Raw genomic sequence first — 18,181 nt, 5'->3', positions numbered from 1 at the left:
ATGGTGAAGAGCCGCAACAGCGGGGTGTAAGGTGTTGTGTAAATTTGTAGGTTAATGTTAATGTGGAAAGGTAAGAAATTCTGCAAAGGTTTTCCGTTGGTGAATGGTGAAATTTAGGACAGTGCAGTGCGGATGAAAGATTTTTGCGCCCTGTGAGCTGTTTTGTGCTTCTGATGTCGACACAAAAATTTTAACACTGAGATGGAAAAATGAGGGGTGTTTAACGCGAAGAATTGTTGGCGATGAAATGCCATCGCTTCTTTTAATGGCACGCCTTTTTAATTAAATAACGGTAATTGCACAAAATTAAAATTTTTTATCATGTGGGAGATTTCGGTGTGTGGTACATGCCCTGGTAGGTAAACGGCTTAAAGTAAAAAGTACGCGTGCTATGCGGCAGGAGTAGATGAACGGGCATGGAATGACCATGCCCGGTGCTGTGCCGCAGTATTTTTGCTATCACGGTCAGGTGCGTTTCTTTTATCTTTGTAATCGTTGTTGCAGAGTTTTGAGCAAGCGCTCCGGGCATGTGCACCTTCGTTGTTCGGTCAAAATACGCTTATGGGCCGGAATACGTTCTGCAGAGGTATCAACGTTCGTGTTTGGCGGTGTTCCCCGTTTTGATGGATTGCGTTCTTTGTACCGCTCATCGTACGTGTACAGGCAAGGAAATGGCACTGTGCGCGTTGATCAAGCATACCTTCACCAAAACATCGTGTGGCCAATGCTGCCATCCCAGCTATGATCTGTGCCACATATAACTTTGTTCGTGGTGCGATACACGGTGTCTGTGTTTCTCGTTCGAATAATTTGCAATCTCCGCCAGCCCACCCCTTGTGCTCATTCATCCGCTTTTAGAGCAACCCCTAAAAATGTACATGTACGACAAAGATGCCCAAAAATTTGAAAAGTATTTGAACAAATACGGCACAAACCTCAGAAGAATATACAAAACCAAGAGGTACAGGAAATACACCCTAGAAAAGGTGATGCTGCAGTACTTGAGCACGATCAGTGCGGGAATACCGTCAACCAGTGATTCTGTACGCTACTCCGATGAGTGCAAGGTCATAAAGATTTACGACGTGGACAAGGCCTCAAAGGCTCTTTCATGGTGCGTAACAACCAACTGGGAGGGCAAGTACGTCAATTACAACCGAAAACGGTACCTCTGGAGCAGCACAGATAAAATTAATTTGCTGTTGAGGGACTATTTCTATTATTTGAAGGGACAGCTCAAAATGGTTAAGGACGGTCTTAGACTGGCGGGGATTGAACCGATGGTTTTTAGCGATGAGAGCGATGCAAGTGAGCAGCAGGCGGAGAATTGTTCGAGTGTGGACGGCAGCGATGTCGCGAACACTTCAAGTGCGGTGTACCGTGACTTAACGGCGAATACCGGTGATTTTAAGGATTTGGAACCGTCTTCACCCGCTCACGCGAGTGCCGCACCGTCTTCATCCGCTCACGCGAGTGCCGCACCGTCTTCATCCGCTCACGCGAGTGCCACACCGTCTTCACCCGCTCACGCGAGTGCCGCACCGTCTTCATCCCATGCAGCCAATTTGTTGCACACAGCCGATGTTCCACCAAACGAAGAAAACAGCATCAGCAATCCTTTAAAAACACCAAATGATGCACCAGCCACCAACACAAGCGTGTCGGACCAAGGCGCTGCCACGGTCGTTGCAAAGGCGAAGAGCGGAGCCATCGGCACAACGAGCACAAAAAAAAAAGAAAATACCAAAAAAACGGATGCAGCCGATGTAGAAAACGAGGATACGCCAAAGCCGGTGGAAGGACCGGGCAAGCCGAGCGTTGTAACCGAACACAAGGCAGGTAACCAGCCAAAGAAGAGCATGCCCTCGCGCAAGCAAGAGTCTGAAAAGGGAAGCACCAAGAAAAACAGCAACGAAAAAATAAGAAAATCTCAAAAACACGAACGAGCACAGACCAAGGAACTGGAAATAGCATCGATGCTCCGCATGTCACGGGAGAACGGCAGTGGTAAAAACTGATATAAATAAAGTTGTGATCACTTTCTGTACTGCAGCAGTTGTGCGAGGGGTACGGCGTAGATGATGAATTGAATTTGTCTGCTTCTCCTTGCGCATCCTCATGAGCAAATACACCACCTCTCACGGTCGGTTACGTTCATACACACCCTGTCCGAGGTGACTCTTCCTACCACGAGGTTTTACACGAAAATCGATCGTGTCGTGGTGGCAGAACAGGTTACACGTGCTTAATAACTCAGGTGCAAGGCAGGCTGCCTCGTTGCCGAGCGTTTCTACGGCACCGTACCAAATGAACGTACCACATTTACAATTTGTCTTTGGCGAGCTGCACCACCGTGACCTGCGATAAATGGTGATATTTCCAACGTAGAAGTATTTTTTTATCACGTGAAATACGGAGCACCTTATCATAGGGGCATTGCACTGCTTCGTGCGGTATAAAACATGGCCGGTACTTCTGTGTGTTGTCGATTATCCCCTCTGCTATGTTCTGCGTACGAGCACACGCCATATCACATCTTAGATTGTTTTGCTAAAATTACCACGTCTTGATGTCAACGCTGAGTAAAGTATCCCCTTGAGTAACAGCATTTGTAAACCACGTTCAGCGTTGTTTTGATGTTTGTCGCCAAAAAATAAATTAGGTCAAGAACCGTGTGCAAGCCGTACGGCTCATAAAATTGTTCTCAGCGTGCTACGGCCTAATAAATGAGGGGTTTTGTGATGCACCTGGCTATCGAGGCGTAAACTGAATGTGGTAAATTAAACATGATCTGTCAACGAATAGTTTATTCACTGTACGACCACGTTCTGCTGTGTTATTCGTTTTTACGCTGGTGCTAGCCATACGTACGCTTGTTTATCACTATGTGCTACACACCGTTGCGATTATCGGGATGATCCGTTCGCGGCAGGGCCAGTAAAATCAATCCGTTCGCAATAGGGCCAGTAAAATCAATCCGTTCGCGGCAGGGCCAGTAAAATCAATCCGTTCGCGGCAGGGCCAGTAAAATCAATCCGTTCGTGGTCCGGTTCAAGCAAAAAACACGGTTTTCAAAAGAATTAAAATTTTGACCCTTCATGGCAAAGTCGTTCATGTTCCAAAATACGTCCACAGAAAACAGGAAGAAGCAGCGCGAGGAAAAACAAATTGAACTGAGAGAGAAGAAGAGGGAAGAGCTGCTCAACAAAAAGAGAACGATGGCTGTTGACGATGCGTCTATCCAAATCTCCGATTTTAAGGTAAAAAAGGATCTGCTGCTCAGCAAGGATCCGCAGGAGGTCTGGAAGGGCATAAACCAATTTAGGACAAGCCTTTCCGTCGAGAACTCCCCACCAATTCAGAGTGTGATTGATTCTGGCCTTGTTCCACGATTTGTGGAGCTGCTCTCCGCAGAGTGCTCGTTATACAAGAATGCAGACAAAAGAATGGTGCGCAGCATCAGAATGGAGGCTGCGTGGGCGCTCACCAACATCGCGTCGGGCACAAGCGAGCAGACGCAGGCCATTTTGGATTACGGTGCTATTCCGCTATTCGCCGACATGCTCAAGGAGAACGACGAGGACCTGGTGGACCAGGCAGCATGGGCATTCGGAAACATCGCTGGCGACAGTGAAAAGATGCGCGATGCGGCGATAAATTGCGATGTGCTCAAAATAGTCATAAGCTTGGCAGCGCAGCTCCTCAAGACTAATGCCTCGCTCAGAGTGCTGAAGAATTGCACGTGGTTGGTCTCGAATCTTAACAGGGGACGGAATCCGCCACCTAAACTGGAGAACATGAAGGCCTCGCTCGAAGTGCTTCAGCAGCTCATCAACTACAAGGACGATGAGGTGCTCAACGACACGTTGTGGGCCCTCTCATACATCTGCGATAACTCAGCTGAGGCGGTTGATATGGTTTATTCTACGGATGTGCTCGACAAAACATTGAATATCCTGAGAAACCACTACGAGTACAACTCGGTGAAGGTGATGCTGCCTGCCATCAGGATGGTAGGGAATATCATAACAGGGAAGGATGAGCATGTCGATATGCTGCTGAAGAGAGATGTGGTGGGCATTTTGAAAGACATTTTTCAGCACTTCCAGGGCGATGTTGCACTAAAGAAGCTACGTAAGGAAATTTGCTGGATTTTCTCAAATATCGCGTGTGGTACCAAAGACCACATCAGCTGCCTGGTGAACGAGCACATCATGGACCTGCTGTACAGTACGACGAATCTGCAAAACTACATAAAGATGGAGGCGTGCTGGGCCATCACGAACATGATGAGTCATTGCGAGGAGTGCTTTGAGCACTTCGAGCTTGTACTGTCGGGCAAATATTTCCTGTTTTTGGATGATTGTCTCGAATCGTTTGATACGTACACCGAGATACGCATTCAGATCCTGAAAACGATGAAAAGAGTGATCACGGCCGCAAGAGAGTGGCAGGTGTGTAAAACGGGGAGCAACAAGCTATTTGAGACAAGGCAGATTAACAAAATTGACAAGCTGATGGAGACCATCGAGGGCCTGCAGTACGGTTCGTCGGACGAGCTGAGGAATCTGGCAGAGGCGGTGTACGCCGAGTACACCAAAGACGATGAGTTCAACTGAGTGAGAGATCGTAAATAAAACAGCAGGTCTTTTATTACGTACAGTTTTAAGGTGTGTCTTTGCATCGCGCGATGTGTGATGATGACAAACACGCCATTTCATACGTTTTTTGCAGTTTTTTACGCTATCGCGTTGACATGGCTTGGTCTATTCCGGTTCAATTTTTGATGTGAGAACCTGTGCATGCAGAGAAGACATGTTTCATCAAAATGGGTGTTTACGGCGTAGACAAGAAACACAGGGGTCCTCGTATCGCTGCTAAATATAAATTTACAGCTTAAGAGCACCGATGAAGAGGACTCTTCCGTGCCACTGCGGACAGCACGGCACAAAATCAAGAAATGTCTTTATTTATCGCCAAGGATAGCCGTTCCTCAGCGAGTCCTGCTACAACAAATGCGCCAAACTCACAGTGCCTTAAAATTAAAAGCGGACGATTCCTTCTTCTTTTCCAGCTTCTTCTTCCTCCGCTCCAAGTACCTGAACAGCAGGACAACCAGCAAATTAAGGAAGAGCACCACCAGCAGCACAATGAACACGATCTGAATGTAGTAACCGTACTTCAACAGAAGCTCGATCGATATCTTGCCGTTCCTGTACGTAAACACCAGATCAGAGTTCGGTATTATTTTCTGGTCCACCTCCATTATGCTCGTGGCGTGCGGAATGCCTATCTGTATGTTTTTGATCAACATATTCGTTGATCCCAGCCCAAATGTGACAATGGGCTTTTTCAGATGAAGGAACGTGGACTGCGTCATTTGGTTGTTCACCAGGGTCTTGTTGTCGAAAAAAACTCGATACGATACGCCAGGGATCGGACAGTTGTACGCTATGTTGCCATCGGCAATTCGCCGTCCATCAAGAGTGATAAGCGAGAGCTTGTAGTGGTTCACCTCCAGGTTATTCTCGAAGTACGCCAACTCGTACTTGCCATCGTTGACCGCGTTCACAAGAATTCCCTCCCGCCCGAGGCTGTCCGGGTCCCAGCAGCTCACCGACAAGATGTGCTTGTAGTCGAGGGGCAGGGCCTTTCTGTACTTGGAAATTTCAAACTGAATGTCATCCTTCCTCTCGCTCTTCCTAGAGAAGAACGAGCCATCGTCCTTCTCGGTCACGCTCGTAAGTATCTTCAGATCGTACTCGCCCGTCGTTTTGTTCACCATGACCAGCACGATGTTCGGATATTGCTTCAGCTCCATGTCGTACACAAATATGCCGCCCGGCATGTTGCCGAGATCGGCAACCCGCACTACGGGATCGTACTCGGGATACATTTCGCTAAGATCAATCTTCCTGGTCTTTGTTTCGTGCGAGAACACCTCATCACCCTCGCTCGCGTACTGATTGAAATGAATCATCACGTGGTTGCCCTCGCTGCTGGTGCACACGTAGCACAGGTCGGCCCTTCCGTTACCGTTGAGATCCTCGAATATCAGCGGTCCAGACCCATCTGGCAGTTCCAGCCGTTGTATCTTTTTATCGATGGTGCTCGGATGCGTCAAAACAAGAATCAAGACCCGTACTCCGTCATCATCCTGTGCGTCCAGGGCTATGTCAGCCTTGTTGTCGTTGTCAACATCGACGTATGCAGACGTGTGATCCTTCACCATGATTCCCTGGACCGACGCGTTCCAAACCTCAACCAATTTATTATCTATAGAATTGTCCTTCAACGTAAGTATCATGAGCTTTTTTGCGTCATTGATGAGAAAGCACGCATCCATCTGCTCATTCACCATTCTGAGGGGCATCATATCGGACTCGTGTAGCAGAGTTGTCTCCTTGGTGGTGAAGTTGAAGTGGTGCATGCGCACACGCGCATCGCTCACATCCTCAATGATGATGAACACGTCGTTGCCGTTCTGGTCCACCATGTTTGCGATCACGTGGCGTATCTTGAACTCGAACATATGCTCCCATGTTTCCATCTGTGCCGGTATGTTGCTCTCGCCGTTCGAATTTTTGAGCCTAAGGGTTACCAGGGTCGTTCTGTTGTTCCTCATGCCCACCAAAACCGTGCCACGATTTTTTCTGTCATGCATAAAATCGAGGTGGATGAAATTCTCAGCCACTATTATTTTTTTACCAAACTCTCCGCCCTTCGGGTGTCTAAAAGAAAACTTCATCTTTTTTGTTTCTCGAAATGGGTTCATAAATTTTTCAATTTATGCATAAATAGGAGAGCTGCGACAAATAATTCTTGGCGAGCACACGAATATTATTGGACAGCACTGTTAGAGAACCTACTGGTCAGTTATCATACGGATGCAGTGGAAGAGCGATAGGTGAGGTGCATGATGCACAGACAAGAAATACGTTCCCTGCACGTTCCTGTGTTATCGGCAAAAAATGAGCGACAATCGGCAGATATGGCTGTTCTGGTGCGAAGTGCGTCTCTGCGAATGTGAGGTGTTCAAATGACCGGTTCCATCGCAGAGCGATCTCTACCTTTACTCAAACCTGACATGAGGGTCAAAAAATATTTGTCGGATTATCAAACGCGGTTTGCGCTCAGAACGATGCTATATCAAGCGAATTAATGCTTATTTATTTGAAATGCTGCTTATCGTTGGGTCTTTGGTTTTGAAAAGTATGTTTGGCCTTAAGCACAAGATGCGCTAACAATCAGGCATTTTGTGAATCGTGACACGCACCATTCTGTGCTGGTCAGGGCCCTCTTCTATGGATGACACTGCTCTTCATCGCACATACAATTACTTCTCAATTTTTAAGCGTATTTATGCCAATACATTCCTTTGATGTGATCCTGAGGACCTTTTGGGCATTTTCACGAGTTCATTCGTTAGATAAAATCAGAATTTTGGGTTGAGCAGAAGAACGGTTTTATTCGCGCCTTGTGCAGGCCTTCTGATAGAAATTAACGCATACATCGTGATGTACTGTGTGAAACGATCGGACCGATATGATCCACAGAGCTGCAATGCTTTACAAGTAATGTTGGTAAGAATTACACTGCTGCATACTGCCATGTAACAATTACCGAATATACCTTTCAGATAGAAGTAACGTGTGTTCCTCTAAAGCAGCGACCACTTGAATGAGACACGGGTGAACGAAGCAAAACACGTTTGAATACAAGGTGATTAGAGAATATTTCGTAGCAATTACCTCGTATGAACGAGGCATCTATTCGTAATTATTATCTTTTGGTAAATGGCCAGCGAGAAATGTTCATGAAACGTAAGCGTGAGCTAGACAACTCCTTATAACTCGTTTTGCACTGCGATGGACAAACTTAAACAAGCCGGAGGGAATAGGAGTGAAAGACTGGTGAGTATCACTTGTAAAAAACGTCCACTAAGGGATTTGAACCCCTGACCCCTGCCTTAGGAGGGCAATGCTCTGCCAGCTGAGCTAAGCGGACTTGCAACAACACATAATATGCTTACATATTACACGGAAATGAAAAGCATGCAGACTAACACCCATTCCAAACGAAAGAGGATGTATGTTTAAAGGTTACCTCTTCAGTGTATAACAGCTTTGTTGATCGTATTATCTGTGAGTATTGCTCCTGCAACACCATCGCTTGAGTTCGTTCAGGTGTGCTATAATTGGTGTTATGGCATGCTATACATGCGTATCGTAGATCTCCATTTTAGAAGTGGCTATTGCATCAAGACATGCGAGGTTTCTCTCCAGACCAATTTGCACTATCAATGCTGCATAGCAACTGTATTTATGCCTGGTGCACCGGTTGTGCTGCTGACTAAACACATTTCTTTGATGAGAATCTCTTAAAATCAACATTAGCGGCCATCTTTCAGTGTTAAAAATGGGCGAATGTACCAAGCAAGAGCTTAAAAATGAGTCTGTTTCACTGCAAAACAACGATCAACTGCCACAAACCTAGGTAATTGAAGTATTAGGGGTAAAGAATCGTACTTTTAATGAAAAAAATAAAAAGCGTATTTTGAAAAAAGCTGAACTTCAAGCAGCTCTTACATGCAATCGTTGTATTTCACACTAGCTGCGGTATTTACGTTTATCAAACGGTAAAAAGTGCTCTATCCATTCAATGATACTTTCTTCCTTTCATATGCCATATTATGTTTTTTCTATTGTTTAAGATTTTATAGTAGCGGTTAATTAATTAGCTACTATTCGGTGATCGTGTAACTTTGATGTTGTTAGTAGAAAACAATTGAGGGCATTTCAGAAAGAGTGAGTTGTACAACAACTTTTGAGTCTTTATTCAGTGCAAATACATGAAACGAACATTTTTTATTTTTCTCGAAGGGTCAAATAATTTATTTCACAGAACTGGACAATCAGATTGCGAGTTGCCTTTTTAATTATATGAAATGAATGAATGATTATTGCTTGCCAAAAATTAATTTAGTGACCTCTAACAAAAGTCTAAGACAGGCGAAAGTAGTTGGATGACAATAATATGACATATTAAGAGAAGGAAGTATCATTGAATAGATAATCTGACTTTCTCTGTTTTATAGACAGAAATGGTGTAGCTGTTATTCCCAAACTTAGGATGTTGCTTTGCATTGTATTGTTTTCTTAGCTTTATTTAGCTTCAGCCTCATCTCTCAATATATTGGTACATCTCTTTCTTCTTTTTGCTGATAACATATCAATTTGAGAGAAAACAGCTGTGCTGTAAAATTGCTACAAAATCCCACAAATATTTGCATAATCAATACTAATAAAATTGATCACACTATAATACCACATTTAACATTTTTATATTGCTGTCATTTACACAGTTTTTCCAATTGCCTGTCAAAAAGATGCAATATGGTCATCCAAACTACGGTGATTGGCGCTCATTCCTAGTCAACAACCATATGTAAATATGTTGTTACGATAGAATATTTTTAATTAAATACCAGTTTAGTAACAATTATATTGTGGCTCTACAACACGTGATATCGATTGTGAAATGGCAACGAAATATCATCTAAGGATTATCATGAGAATACTAGCACATTATGTAGCTATAATATTGTGCAAAAAGAGCATAAAGAAGACGAGTACTGATTATTACAACCGGTTTGTTCAGCAACTAGTAAAAAATACTTTCAAACAGTGCTTTAAATAGTTACAATGTTCGAAAAACTAATGCAGGTGACATTTTATATTAACATCAGCTGAACAACATTGATGACATTTATGTTCAATATTTGTTCAAATTGATTTGATGATAAGAAATTCATTTGGAATGGAAATGATGACAGGAAAAGTAATGCAGTGATACTAGCACACACAATATAACTGGTGTACATGCATTGTAATAAACATAAATATGATAATGCATTGATAATTGCATATTGTAATGTAGCTTTCAGCTTTTCTTGAGGTAGAGCAACACAATCACAATATGAGTTTTCTGATCAAAAGCAAAATATGTGTTTAACAGCAATGTACTGATCACTTAACAATACTTTTATTCTTCCATTATCATACTCATGCATCTTACTGAAGTGCGTACAATTAACAACAGTGTGTTGACCATGAATACTTCGTTCACACAAACAACTAGTTCATTATTTTCTGTAACAGATTGATGAGAAAAGCAGACCTATTTTGTGTGATCGATGCCATAAATAAGAAAAGAATACACTAAACTTGTAAAATGTGTGCAGCAGTATTGTTAGTGTCAAAAAATTCATATTTAATGCTGGCATTCTCCTCTAATCACATGATCAACAACCATATGAGATGAATAAAAAGCACTTGCCGATAAGAATGAATTTCCTTATCATTTTTACAAATTTAAAACTATAAAAGGAAAGAATTCTGTGGATCCCATGATTTTTGTCAGCAAACTATTGTTGATTCATCAATGTTTATGTACCAAAAAAAGTATTAAAGAGGGTGATGACGGTTCAGAATACGTGTACACAGAGGAAGAACTTAAGTATGATGTTGAACACTTACTGGATGGACCTAAGCAAGAATCGGACAAAAAATGTGCCCGCATTGTGAAATATCTCAAGGAGCTAAACAATCAAACACTCGGTAAGGATCTAAAAAGATGCAACAGGTACATGAACAGGCAAATCTTTTATCACGAGTATTCAAAGGCAATACAATTTATCTACGAAGCAGAGAAGTTCAGCTTATACTTTTCTGCTCAACAGGAAGATAATGCAGAGCCAATGGGAGGATTGAAGGTTTTGATTGACAAGAAGAAGATTAAGAGGATGAAAGGTATTTTTAAAAAACTCGACCGTGTATATTTGACAGTTATTGTTCGTAGTTCCTCAAAAAATTTGTATGATGCCAATCTCGGTGATAAAATGCCGCAATTTGATTTCATTACCGATTTATATCTTCTAAACCTGACGCATCTACATGCACATCGGAACGGTGAATCTTGTAAAACAGTGCAAGACTTCATTAGTCTCAAAAAGGTTCGTAAATTACGAACACTTAAAGTGAAGCATATGTTAGTTATGGATGAATTTTTAGAGAAAGTGAGTAGCATGAAACTGGAAAGTCTAAGTTTTACTGAATGTGTTTTTCTCACTTATAAAGCTGTGCAACAATGGGAAGAAATTAAGGTGACTTTTGCAAAGTCATATAAGACTATCTGCTTCAGTAAGTGCAAGAGGTATGTGGAATACTTATCATCTTATGCTTTAGGTCGAAAGTACTCTATGGCGATCAAAATCAATCTAAATAAATGCACAAAACTATGCAATCTGACGGTAAACATGGATGACTGTGCGAGTGTTATACTCAGTAAACAAATAGTAAGTGGTCTACGGTATTTATCATTAGGCGAGAACTATTGTGGACTACCGCTTTCGTCTTCTAAGTGTCAGGGTGCTCGACTAGAATTTTTAACAATTGACACAAGAGATCTAGAGCTCGCTGTCAATTTTCTAAAGGAAATTAACCGAAATGAACTCAAGCATTTAGTATTGATTTGTTATGTTTGTGATGTTTCCAATTTATTTAACCTAAAATTTGCCGCTCTTGAAGTTTTAGAAATTGATGCTGGCGGTAATAATTTGGAGTTGAAGGATAAAAGCACAATTGAAGTAAAAATGAAAAAGTTGGAAACACTGAGAATAAATTGCTGGCGTGTAGATAAAGAACTCATGCAGATGATAACTGAACTGGAAACGTTGAAACATCTTGAAATGCTTGTAAGAAGTTGGAATGTCAAGTATGAACTTGTATTGAGGCAACTAAGCAGTTTAAAGGGACCAATAGAAAAACTTTTTGTTAATTCTAGGCTGACCATTAGTGAATTGGTAAGGTTGATAGAACCTTTGAACGAGCTGAAAGAATTTTACATAGACGGTAGATCCATATTTCTATTATCTGATAGCCCCGCCAATCGAAATGATGACAAATTCCGATCTGTGAAAGTTGATTCAAACAAACAGAATTTGGTGAAGAGCAGGAATGTGGTGCATCTAAAACTCCACACTCTCCATATAGGCTTAGATTCAGCTTATAAAGAACTAATCCAACTTATGTTATGTCAAGATTTTGAAGCTTTCGCAGGTATTAAGAAACTGGTGATATTTGAAGCACCAATAGATTCTTGGACAAGATTAGAAAGAATTCAGAAGTTATCAGAAATTTCGCCAGATCTGCTAAATAGCTTGATCAAAAATATTTTTGAAACTTTCAAACAGCTTGATGTACTGATTATCTGTTATAAGAGTTCTTGCATTTCTGTAGAAGAAGCGCATATTCTTCGTAAGCTTTTTTCTGAGAAGTGCAGATCTCTTAAGGAACGATGCGAGTGGTCAGATGAGTGCGATGAAGAACAAACAATTTTCGAGCTTCATAAGTAAAAATTAAGTTATTTTTCGATATTCTGGTGCTGATCATTTCTCTTTTATGATTGTAATGATCTCGGGTCTCATTGTTCATGGTATTCAAGCAACCTATAACATATTGATGAGATGTATCAATAGCATGAAAGATGCTATCAATCCAAGTATAATGGATTGTGTCTCTTGCACATGATCAACACCATTGCTGCAGAAAATTTGTTGATATGAACAATTAAGATCTTTGTTGGTTCGTAAAGCGATTTAAAACCGCTTGCGTTGAGATCACTGCTCTGTCATGTTTAACAGTAATGAAGTATTTACAAAAGTAAGAGTTGGTATAATGTTGTGATCTATTATAACATACTACGGATGACATGTGATTCAAGAAAGCGATTTGTGCCGTGTGTTGTGAGATAGTCTAGCTGTCATGCACCAGTAGAAGCGTGACAAGCATTTTTAGACATGTTAATTTTATCAATTAACCTCTGTTGTTTTAGAAAATTGTTGCTGTTGATCGGGCAACTGATGTTCTACATTAATAAATGGGTGTTAGCACATTCATGTTTGTCTATTGCCTGACAGATATTGACATGAGAAAATGGTCGTTCTGTGAAAGTATGAGAGAGAAACAATATGGCATCTCTTCTAAGAATAATAACAATAGGTTGAGCATCGAATACGCTTTCCTGACTGGGTGTTAGGTTACCGAGAATCACGTTTATCTGCAAATCCCGAGAAGAAAGTTTTTCGATGAGTCGTGCAAACTATGGCTTATATTAGGATCAGCATTGCAATTGCAGTACATCTCTATGTTATAATGAAGGCGTTGAGCAGATGGTACACTACTTTCCTACATGAACTAAGGGCTAGTGACCATGATCGCCTCAGCAGACCAGAAAAGTGTGTTTTTTCGGATTCTATAGCGTAAGATAAGCAAAAAAATTAGTAAAAAAGCATTAAATCTTAGGAATAGCATCATCTTCATGGGTGAGTGCAGTGACAAATCTCATCACGATGATGAGTCATCAGATGATTGTCTTGCCGGTGGCGATGGATCTGATGAAAGTACTGATTGCAAAGGTTACCACGTACAAAGTGAAACAGCCGAGCACTATGCTGGTGAGCTCAACCAGATCTGTGCAAATTGCTCGGCAATGCACTTTAAAGACGAGACACACCGTAGACGCATGTACAAGAGCTGCTGTCACTTCGGCAAGCTGGCTTACACACTACAGGACAACTATATAAGAACTTCAAGGCCAACATACGATCGTACAACAGTGCCCTGTCGTTTGCGTCGATGGGTGCAAATGTGGAGCAATTCACACGAGGGGTGTACTTCTTCAGGGTGCATGGTCAGGTCTACCACAACACATACAACATAAACCCGCTTGAGAACACTAACAGGAGATACTCGCAGTTGTACGTGGTTGATACAAACGATGCCACAGATCTGAGATCGAGAAACCCTGCAAATGAGAAGTGTGACAGAGCAACACTACACAATATTGACAGGACAATAAGAGAAGTCAACCCGTATGCAGAATCTTGCTGAGGTTGAGAGAAGTGCAGTGCGTGAAGGAAACATGCTGATGGTAAATGTGGAGTCAAACAAGAACATTCATCGTGACATTAACAGATATAATGTTCCTACAACGGGCGAGATCGCGATGATATTCAGCGAGACACAGCTGCCGTTCATACTCAAGAGAAGACAGTTTCCGGTTCTTCTTTCGTTTGCGATGACAATCCATAAGTCACAGGGTCAGTCATTTGACAAGGTAGGTGTTTATCTGCACAGCCCAGTCTTTGTGCATAGTCAGTTGTACGTATTGTCGAGAGTGTGCTATGCAAACGGTCTAAGGGTGTATGTTGCTGACAATGGAGACCAAGGAAAGCATGAGAATGGTAAAGTATACACAACAAATGTTGTGTATAATGAGCTACTGGAATGAAAGTGATTTATTGATTTGTAACCACAGAACAGTTAGTAGAAAGGAATGACCTAATGTTGCAGTTGTACTCAAAAGCGCTATTTTGATCAACTATCCATTCATACACCCATTGTGCAAACGAGATAGCGTAGCTAGTGAATTATAATATCATTCAATTACGAAATAAGGAATAGAAAGCTTGAAATTGAGCTGGCATGCGCTCTTTTCGCAATATATGGTCTGTTCGTTTGTCTGCTGGCTTTAGAATTATATCTTGGGGATTATCGTAGGATGTGAAGCTAAGCAATATGTCTGTTAAATAGCAAAAGATAAATAAACCAGGAATGCGCACGATTCTTGCAAATATCAAGATAATTGGTGTGTGTCTGTAAAAGTGTTTTTTGATGACATGCACGGTTTATCGTATAGGACTAATAGCCTAAAAAATCTTAAAATAAACTCAATTCGGTTTATGATACTATTCGTTTATATAAAGCCATTTTTACGTGTATTCATCTATGTATGGTAAATATAGCGATTTATTGTATGAATGACAAGGAAGTAGGATTATTTACCTGGCAGATCACCTACCTTTAAAATTCATGAACAAAAAATACTCTGCCACTAACCATCTAAACAGTAAATAAATTCATTATTCATTCTACCATAACTATTCCTATATTTTTTTGTGCAAACACATCGTACTTCTTTTATATACCATGATTAAGTTTATTGAACATATTCCTTCACAGGATATATTCGTACATATCATCAGCGCCAGTACATCACTATTTTCCAGCCAATCAATAAATAGATGTTATATGTGATAAATTAATTTCATCCTGTCATTTACACTTCAACTACAAATATTACTCCTGTATAATGTCATTGACAGCAGATATAGTTATAATACCGTGTTTATATCAATATTATATGTATTACGTTTAGACACGTTCTATGATAATTACACACCATTTAACCCAGCATGGGTGCTAAAAAACTATTTTAGTGAGATATGATTGTCTATAAATTCTGAATAAGACAGAAATTCAGCAGTTCTACTTGCGACCAATCACGACATGCCTTGTCAAAATCTTTTACTCTTTTAATTTTGACATTCTGTCCCTTTTATATAGTCCAAATACAACAAAGTGGTATAACTGCTTCAATGCTGTTTTTTTTCTCATTCTAACCAAATAATTACATGTATACGACATGTTAGCTGTTTGTTGCCAATTCGCACCTCACAATATATTTGGATTCACGCCATGTTTTTTGTCAATGGTGGTTAGTACCCCCAGGATGGACCGTAGAAAAATGTTAAAACTTTTAAAAACGCCTGAATCAAGTTTTAACTTAGACTCTGACGACTCGTTCGCGTTAAAGTCTGCCAAACCAAACATTCTGAAGAAAAAGGTCACTGACATTATCAATGGGCTTCACGAGAAACAAGCAGATCATGGTCATGATGACGATGAAAACAGGCTTAAAATAACAAACGATGAGCACGAAGAAGGTTCAAATAATCAACTAAATGAGAGTGATCACGATCGGTACGAGGTCTCAGATGATGCACACCAAAACCACTATAATGATGAACATTCCAGTGAGAGAAGCGAAGAAAAACATGTTGATAACACGGCAATCACCGGCTGTAACACCATTGATTATGAGAGAAGTGTTTTCCTAGACAAAAATGATAGTACCAAATCACAACTCTGTCGATTAACATGTATCGTAAAGAACGAAACAACATCTTTTATAAAACGGCATTTTGTGGTTCTCTTTGTTTCAGTTCTTACGATTTTCATCGTTACGTATCTCAACAGAGCACATAACACAACCGAGGAGGATTATAAGAAGGACATTCGACTGCTGCGTGCACAGAATAAAAGTTTGCAGGATGTGGTGAGCAAGTTATCGGTTCAAAAACCAGCTAAAAGAGTGTTTAATGTGGGTAGAGTAGAAGAGGGCACGATAATTGATATTCAGAACAGTGCTAAACCGTACTACTACGGTTTGATATTCCAAAAAAGTGGGCGTCACATAAATAGTGTAATGTCAGAAGGTTTGGAGCTGGGCAACTGTTTTATTATGAGTGGCACTGAGGGACACATCATTTTCAAGTTTGCTAGGCCCTTTAAGATTGTCAGGATTGAATTGTTCCATCCCGCTAGCAAGAAGAATGCGAGTGCGATTAAAAATATCAGGATAATGGGAATTAATGGCGATAAAAAAGAAAATCTTGGTGAGTACGTGTATGAGGGAGCGGGTAGGTATCAAGAATTTGAGCTGCACAATGATACATCCTTTGAAGCGCTCGATTTCGGCATTTTGTCCAATCATGGTGCGAGGGACCACACGTGCGTTTACAGGATTTATGTATTTGCCGAGGAGGATACGTAGAAGAAAATACCATTTTTACTCCATAAATAAACATATCGTACACCAAAACACTATTTTTTGTGTTTAGAAGTTATTCTATTTTGATTTCCTGAGCAAATGGTAGTCATTAAAAAGATTGTAACTACACTCGTTCATCACAACAATACGTTGTAACGTATTGCTTTCCCTAGATTCGCATCAATTCTCAACTTATTTGGCATGCTAGTTTCGGTTGTGCATTTTCTGGTATTAAATTAGCCATAAACAGCAGTGCAGTCTTTGAAAAACAAGAGAAAACAAAGGACCAGTACAAAAATTCGAGAATTGTTTTCTACAAAATCAAAAAGACATGTTGTACAGTATCAGGTGCCGAATAAAGCTATAATAGGCGCCAAATTTTTAGATTCTGCATTTTTGATGCTCATTATATTACAAAAATTGAGTGTAGTAGTAGTTATGGTAAGTATGTCTCTGTTATTACTTATAGTGAACATTGAAGGCGATAATAATCTTCAAAAAAGAACTAACAAAGTGATCTATGAATATTTTTTCATTGATCAATGTTACAACTATTTTATCCCGCTTAAAACACATAATTTCTTTTTTATGTATTGAGTTAGTAAATAAGCTTCGTCATGCGAAATGGTGTTGTTTGTTGTGGTAAAAAATTATTCTAGAAAAAACCAAATACGGCAAATTGTGGATTATTTACCATGTTACCATACACTGATCACAAAAAGAACCTTATAATTTTTTGCTATGTAAATAATTTCAAGAATTGGTGCAAAAAATGGTCTAAATAGTGCCTCAACAGTCTGTAAATTAGACTTTGGTGGAAAAGAGACGCAGAAAACAAAGAAAATAGTATCTTCTATCCATAAGTTCTAATTCTAGTAAGAATTGTTTTTTGCTATTCAGAGCCAAAAAGGTGACAAAAAAATTTGATCGAAAACAAAACATATCACCATACTGATAATGAATAATTTTATCAACAATGTTATACTATGCTTTTTAAAGTAACTAATAAAAAGAATGATACCGTAACGTTTGTCAATGATAAGGTTGAATAGGGAATAATACTTTTAGAACGATAAATATACCATAAATATAATATTGCTTTGTTTTACGAAGTATTTAAGAGCATATCATATTACACCTTGTTAGTACATTTTTTATTCAATGGTTCCCAATTCTACTCAATCAAGAACATTGCTCACATTTTTTGTTTTATTATTTCATCCAAAATATATTGAGAAAGCTGTCGAGGAAACAGAATATCTGGTAGTTTATGATAAATCAGAGCTTTTGTTACAGCCAGAAGATTTACTTATTAATTGGGATTGGAAAGACAAAGAGTTCGTAGAACATAAATTCTATACGGTTTGTAGATGTGATTTGATCGCCAAATCCAAATCAGATCCCAAAAACGAAAATGTGACCGATGAAGAAAAACTATTGATCAGAA

General features: G+C 40.3%; 7 protein-coding genes and 1 non-coding gene across 8 annotated transcripts; 6 read left to right on the top strand and 2 right to left on the bottom strand.

Annotated features, from left to right (window-relative positions):
- Positions 1-406: 406 nt before the first annotated feature.
- VCUG_01745 (uncharacterized protein) lies at positions 407-745 on the top strand (the record flags this gene model as incomplete). The annotated part of the gene is made up of 1 exon (XM_008076570.1): positions 407-745. The coding sequence occupies one exon, from the start codon at positions 407-409 to the stop codon at positions 743-745; it is 339 nt and encodes a 112-aa protein (XP_008074761.1).
- A 112-nt stretch (positions 746-857) lies between these two features.
- On the top strand, positions 858-2,797 carry VCUG_01744 (uncharacterized protein). The gene has a single exon (XM_008076569.1). The coding sequence runs from the start codon at positions 873-875 to the stop codon at positions 2,016-2,018; it is 1,146 nt and encodes a 381-aa protein (XP_008074760.1). The 5' UTR covers positions 858-872; the 3' UTR covers positions 2,019-2,797.
- A 301-nt stretch (positions 2,798-3,098) lies between these two features.
- VCUG_01743 (uncharacterized protein) lies at positions 3,099-4,660 on the top strand (the record flags this gene model as incomplete). The annotated part of the gene is made up of 1 exon (XM_008076568.1): positions 3,099-4,660. One exon carries the CDS (start codon positions 3,099-3,101, stop codon positions 4,617-4,619), a length of 1,521 nt encoding a protein of 506 aa, XP_008074759.1. The 3' UTR covers positions 4,620-4,660.
- Positions 4,661-4,954: 294 nt separating this feature from the next.
- Positions 4,955-7,076, bottom strand: VCUG_01742 (uncharacterized protein). Its single transcript, XM_008076546.1, has one exon. It carries the CDS (start codon positions 6,773-6,775, stop codon positions 5,027-5,029), a length of 1,749 nt encoding a protein of 582 aa, XP_008074737.1. The 5' UTR covers positions 6,776-7,076; the 3' UTR covers positions 4,955-5,026.
- Positions 7,077-7,934: 858 nt separating this feature from the next.
- VCUG_02816 lies at positions 7,935-8,007 on the bottom strand. Its single transcript has one exon. It is a non-coding gene; the product is annotated as a tRNA-Arg (tRNA).
- A 2,401-nt stretch (positions 8,008-10,408) lies between these two features.
- VCUG_01741 (uncharacterized protein) lies at positions 10,409-12,415 on the top strand (the record flags this gene model as incomplete). The annotated part of the gene is made up of 1 exon (XM_008076567.1): positions 10,409-12,415. One exon carries the CDS (start codon positions 10,409-10,411, stop codon positions 12,413-12,415), a length of 2,007 nt encoding a protein of 668 aa, XP_008074758.1.
- Positions 12,416-14,076: 1,661 nt separating this feature from the next.
- VCUG_01740 (uncharacterized protein) lies at positions 14,077-14,352 on the top strand (the record flags this gene model as incomplete). The annotated part of the gene is made up of 1 exon (XM_008076566.1): positions 14,077-14,352. A coding segment is annotated over one exon (276 nt), but the record flags the coding sequence as incomplete, so codon positions are not given.
- A 1,281-nt stretch (positions 14,353-15,633) lies between these two features.
- VCUG_01739 (uncharacterized protein) lies at positions 15,634-16,743 on the top strand (the record flags this gene model as incomplete). Its single annotated transcript, XM_008076565.1, has 1 exon — positions 15,634-16,743. One exon carries the CDS (start codon positions 15,634-15,636, stop codon positions 16,735-16,737), a length of 1,104 nt encoding a protein of 367 aa, XP_008074756.1. The 3' UTR covers positions 16,738-16,743.
- Positions 16,744-18,181: the final 1,438 nt, after the last annotated feature.

This window comes from Vavraia culicis (assembly GCF_000192795.1).
Source record: "Vavraia culicis subsp. floridensis unplaced genomic scaffold supercont1.30, whole genome shotgun sequence".
NCBI classification, from domain to species: domain Eukaryota; kingdom Fungi; phylum Microsporidia; family Pleistophoridae; genus Vavraia; species Vavraia culicis.
This window is presented reverse-complemented; position numbering and strand designations above follow the sequence as displayed.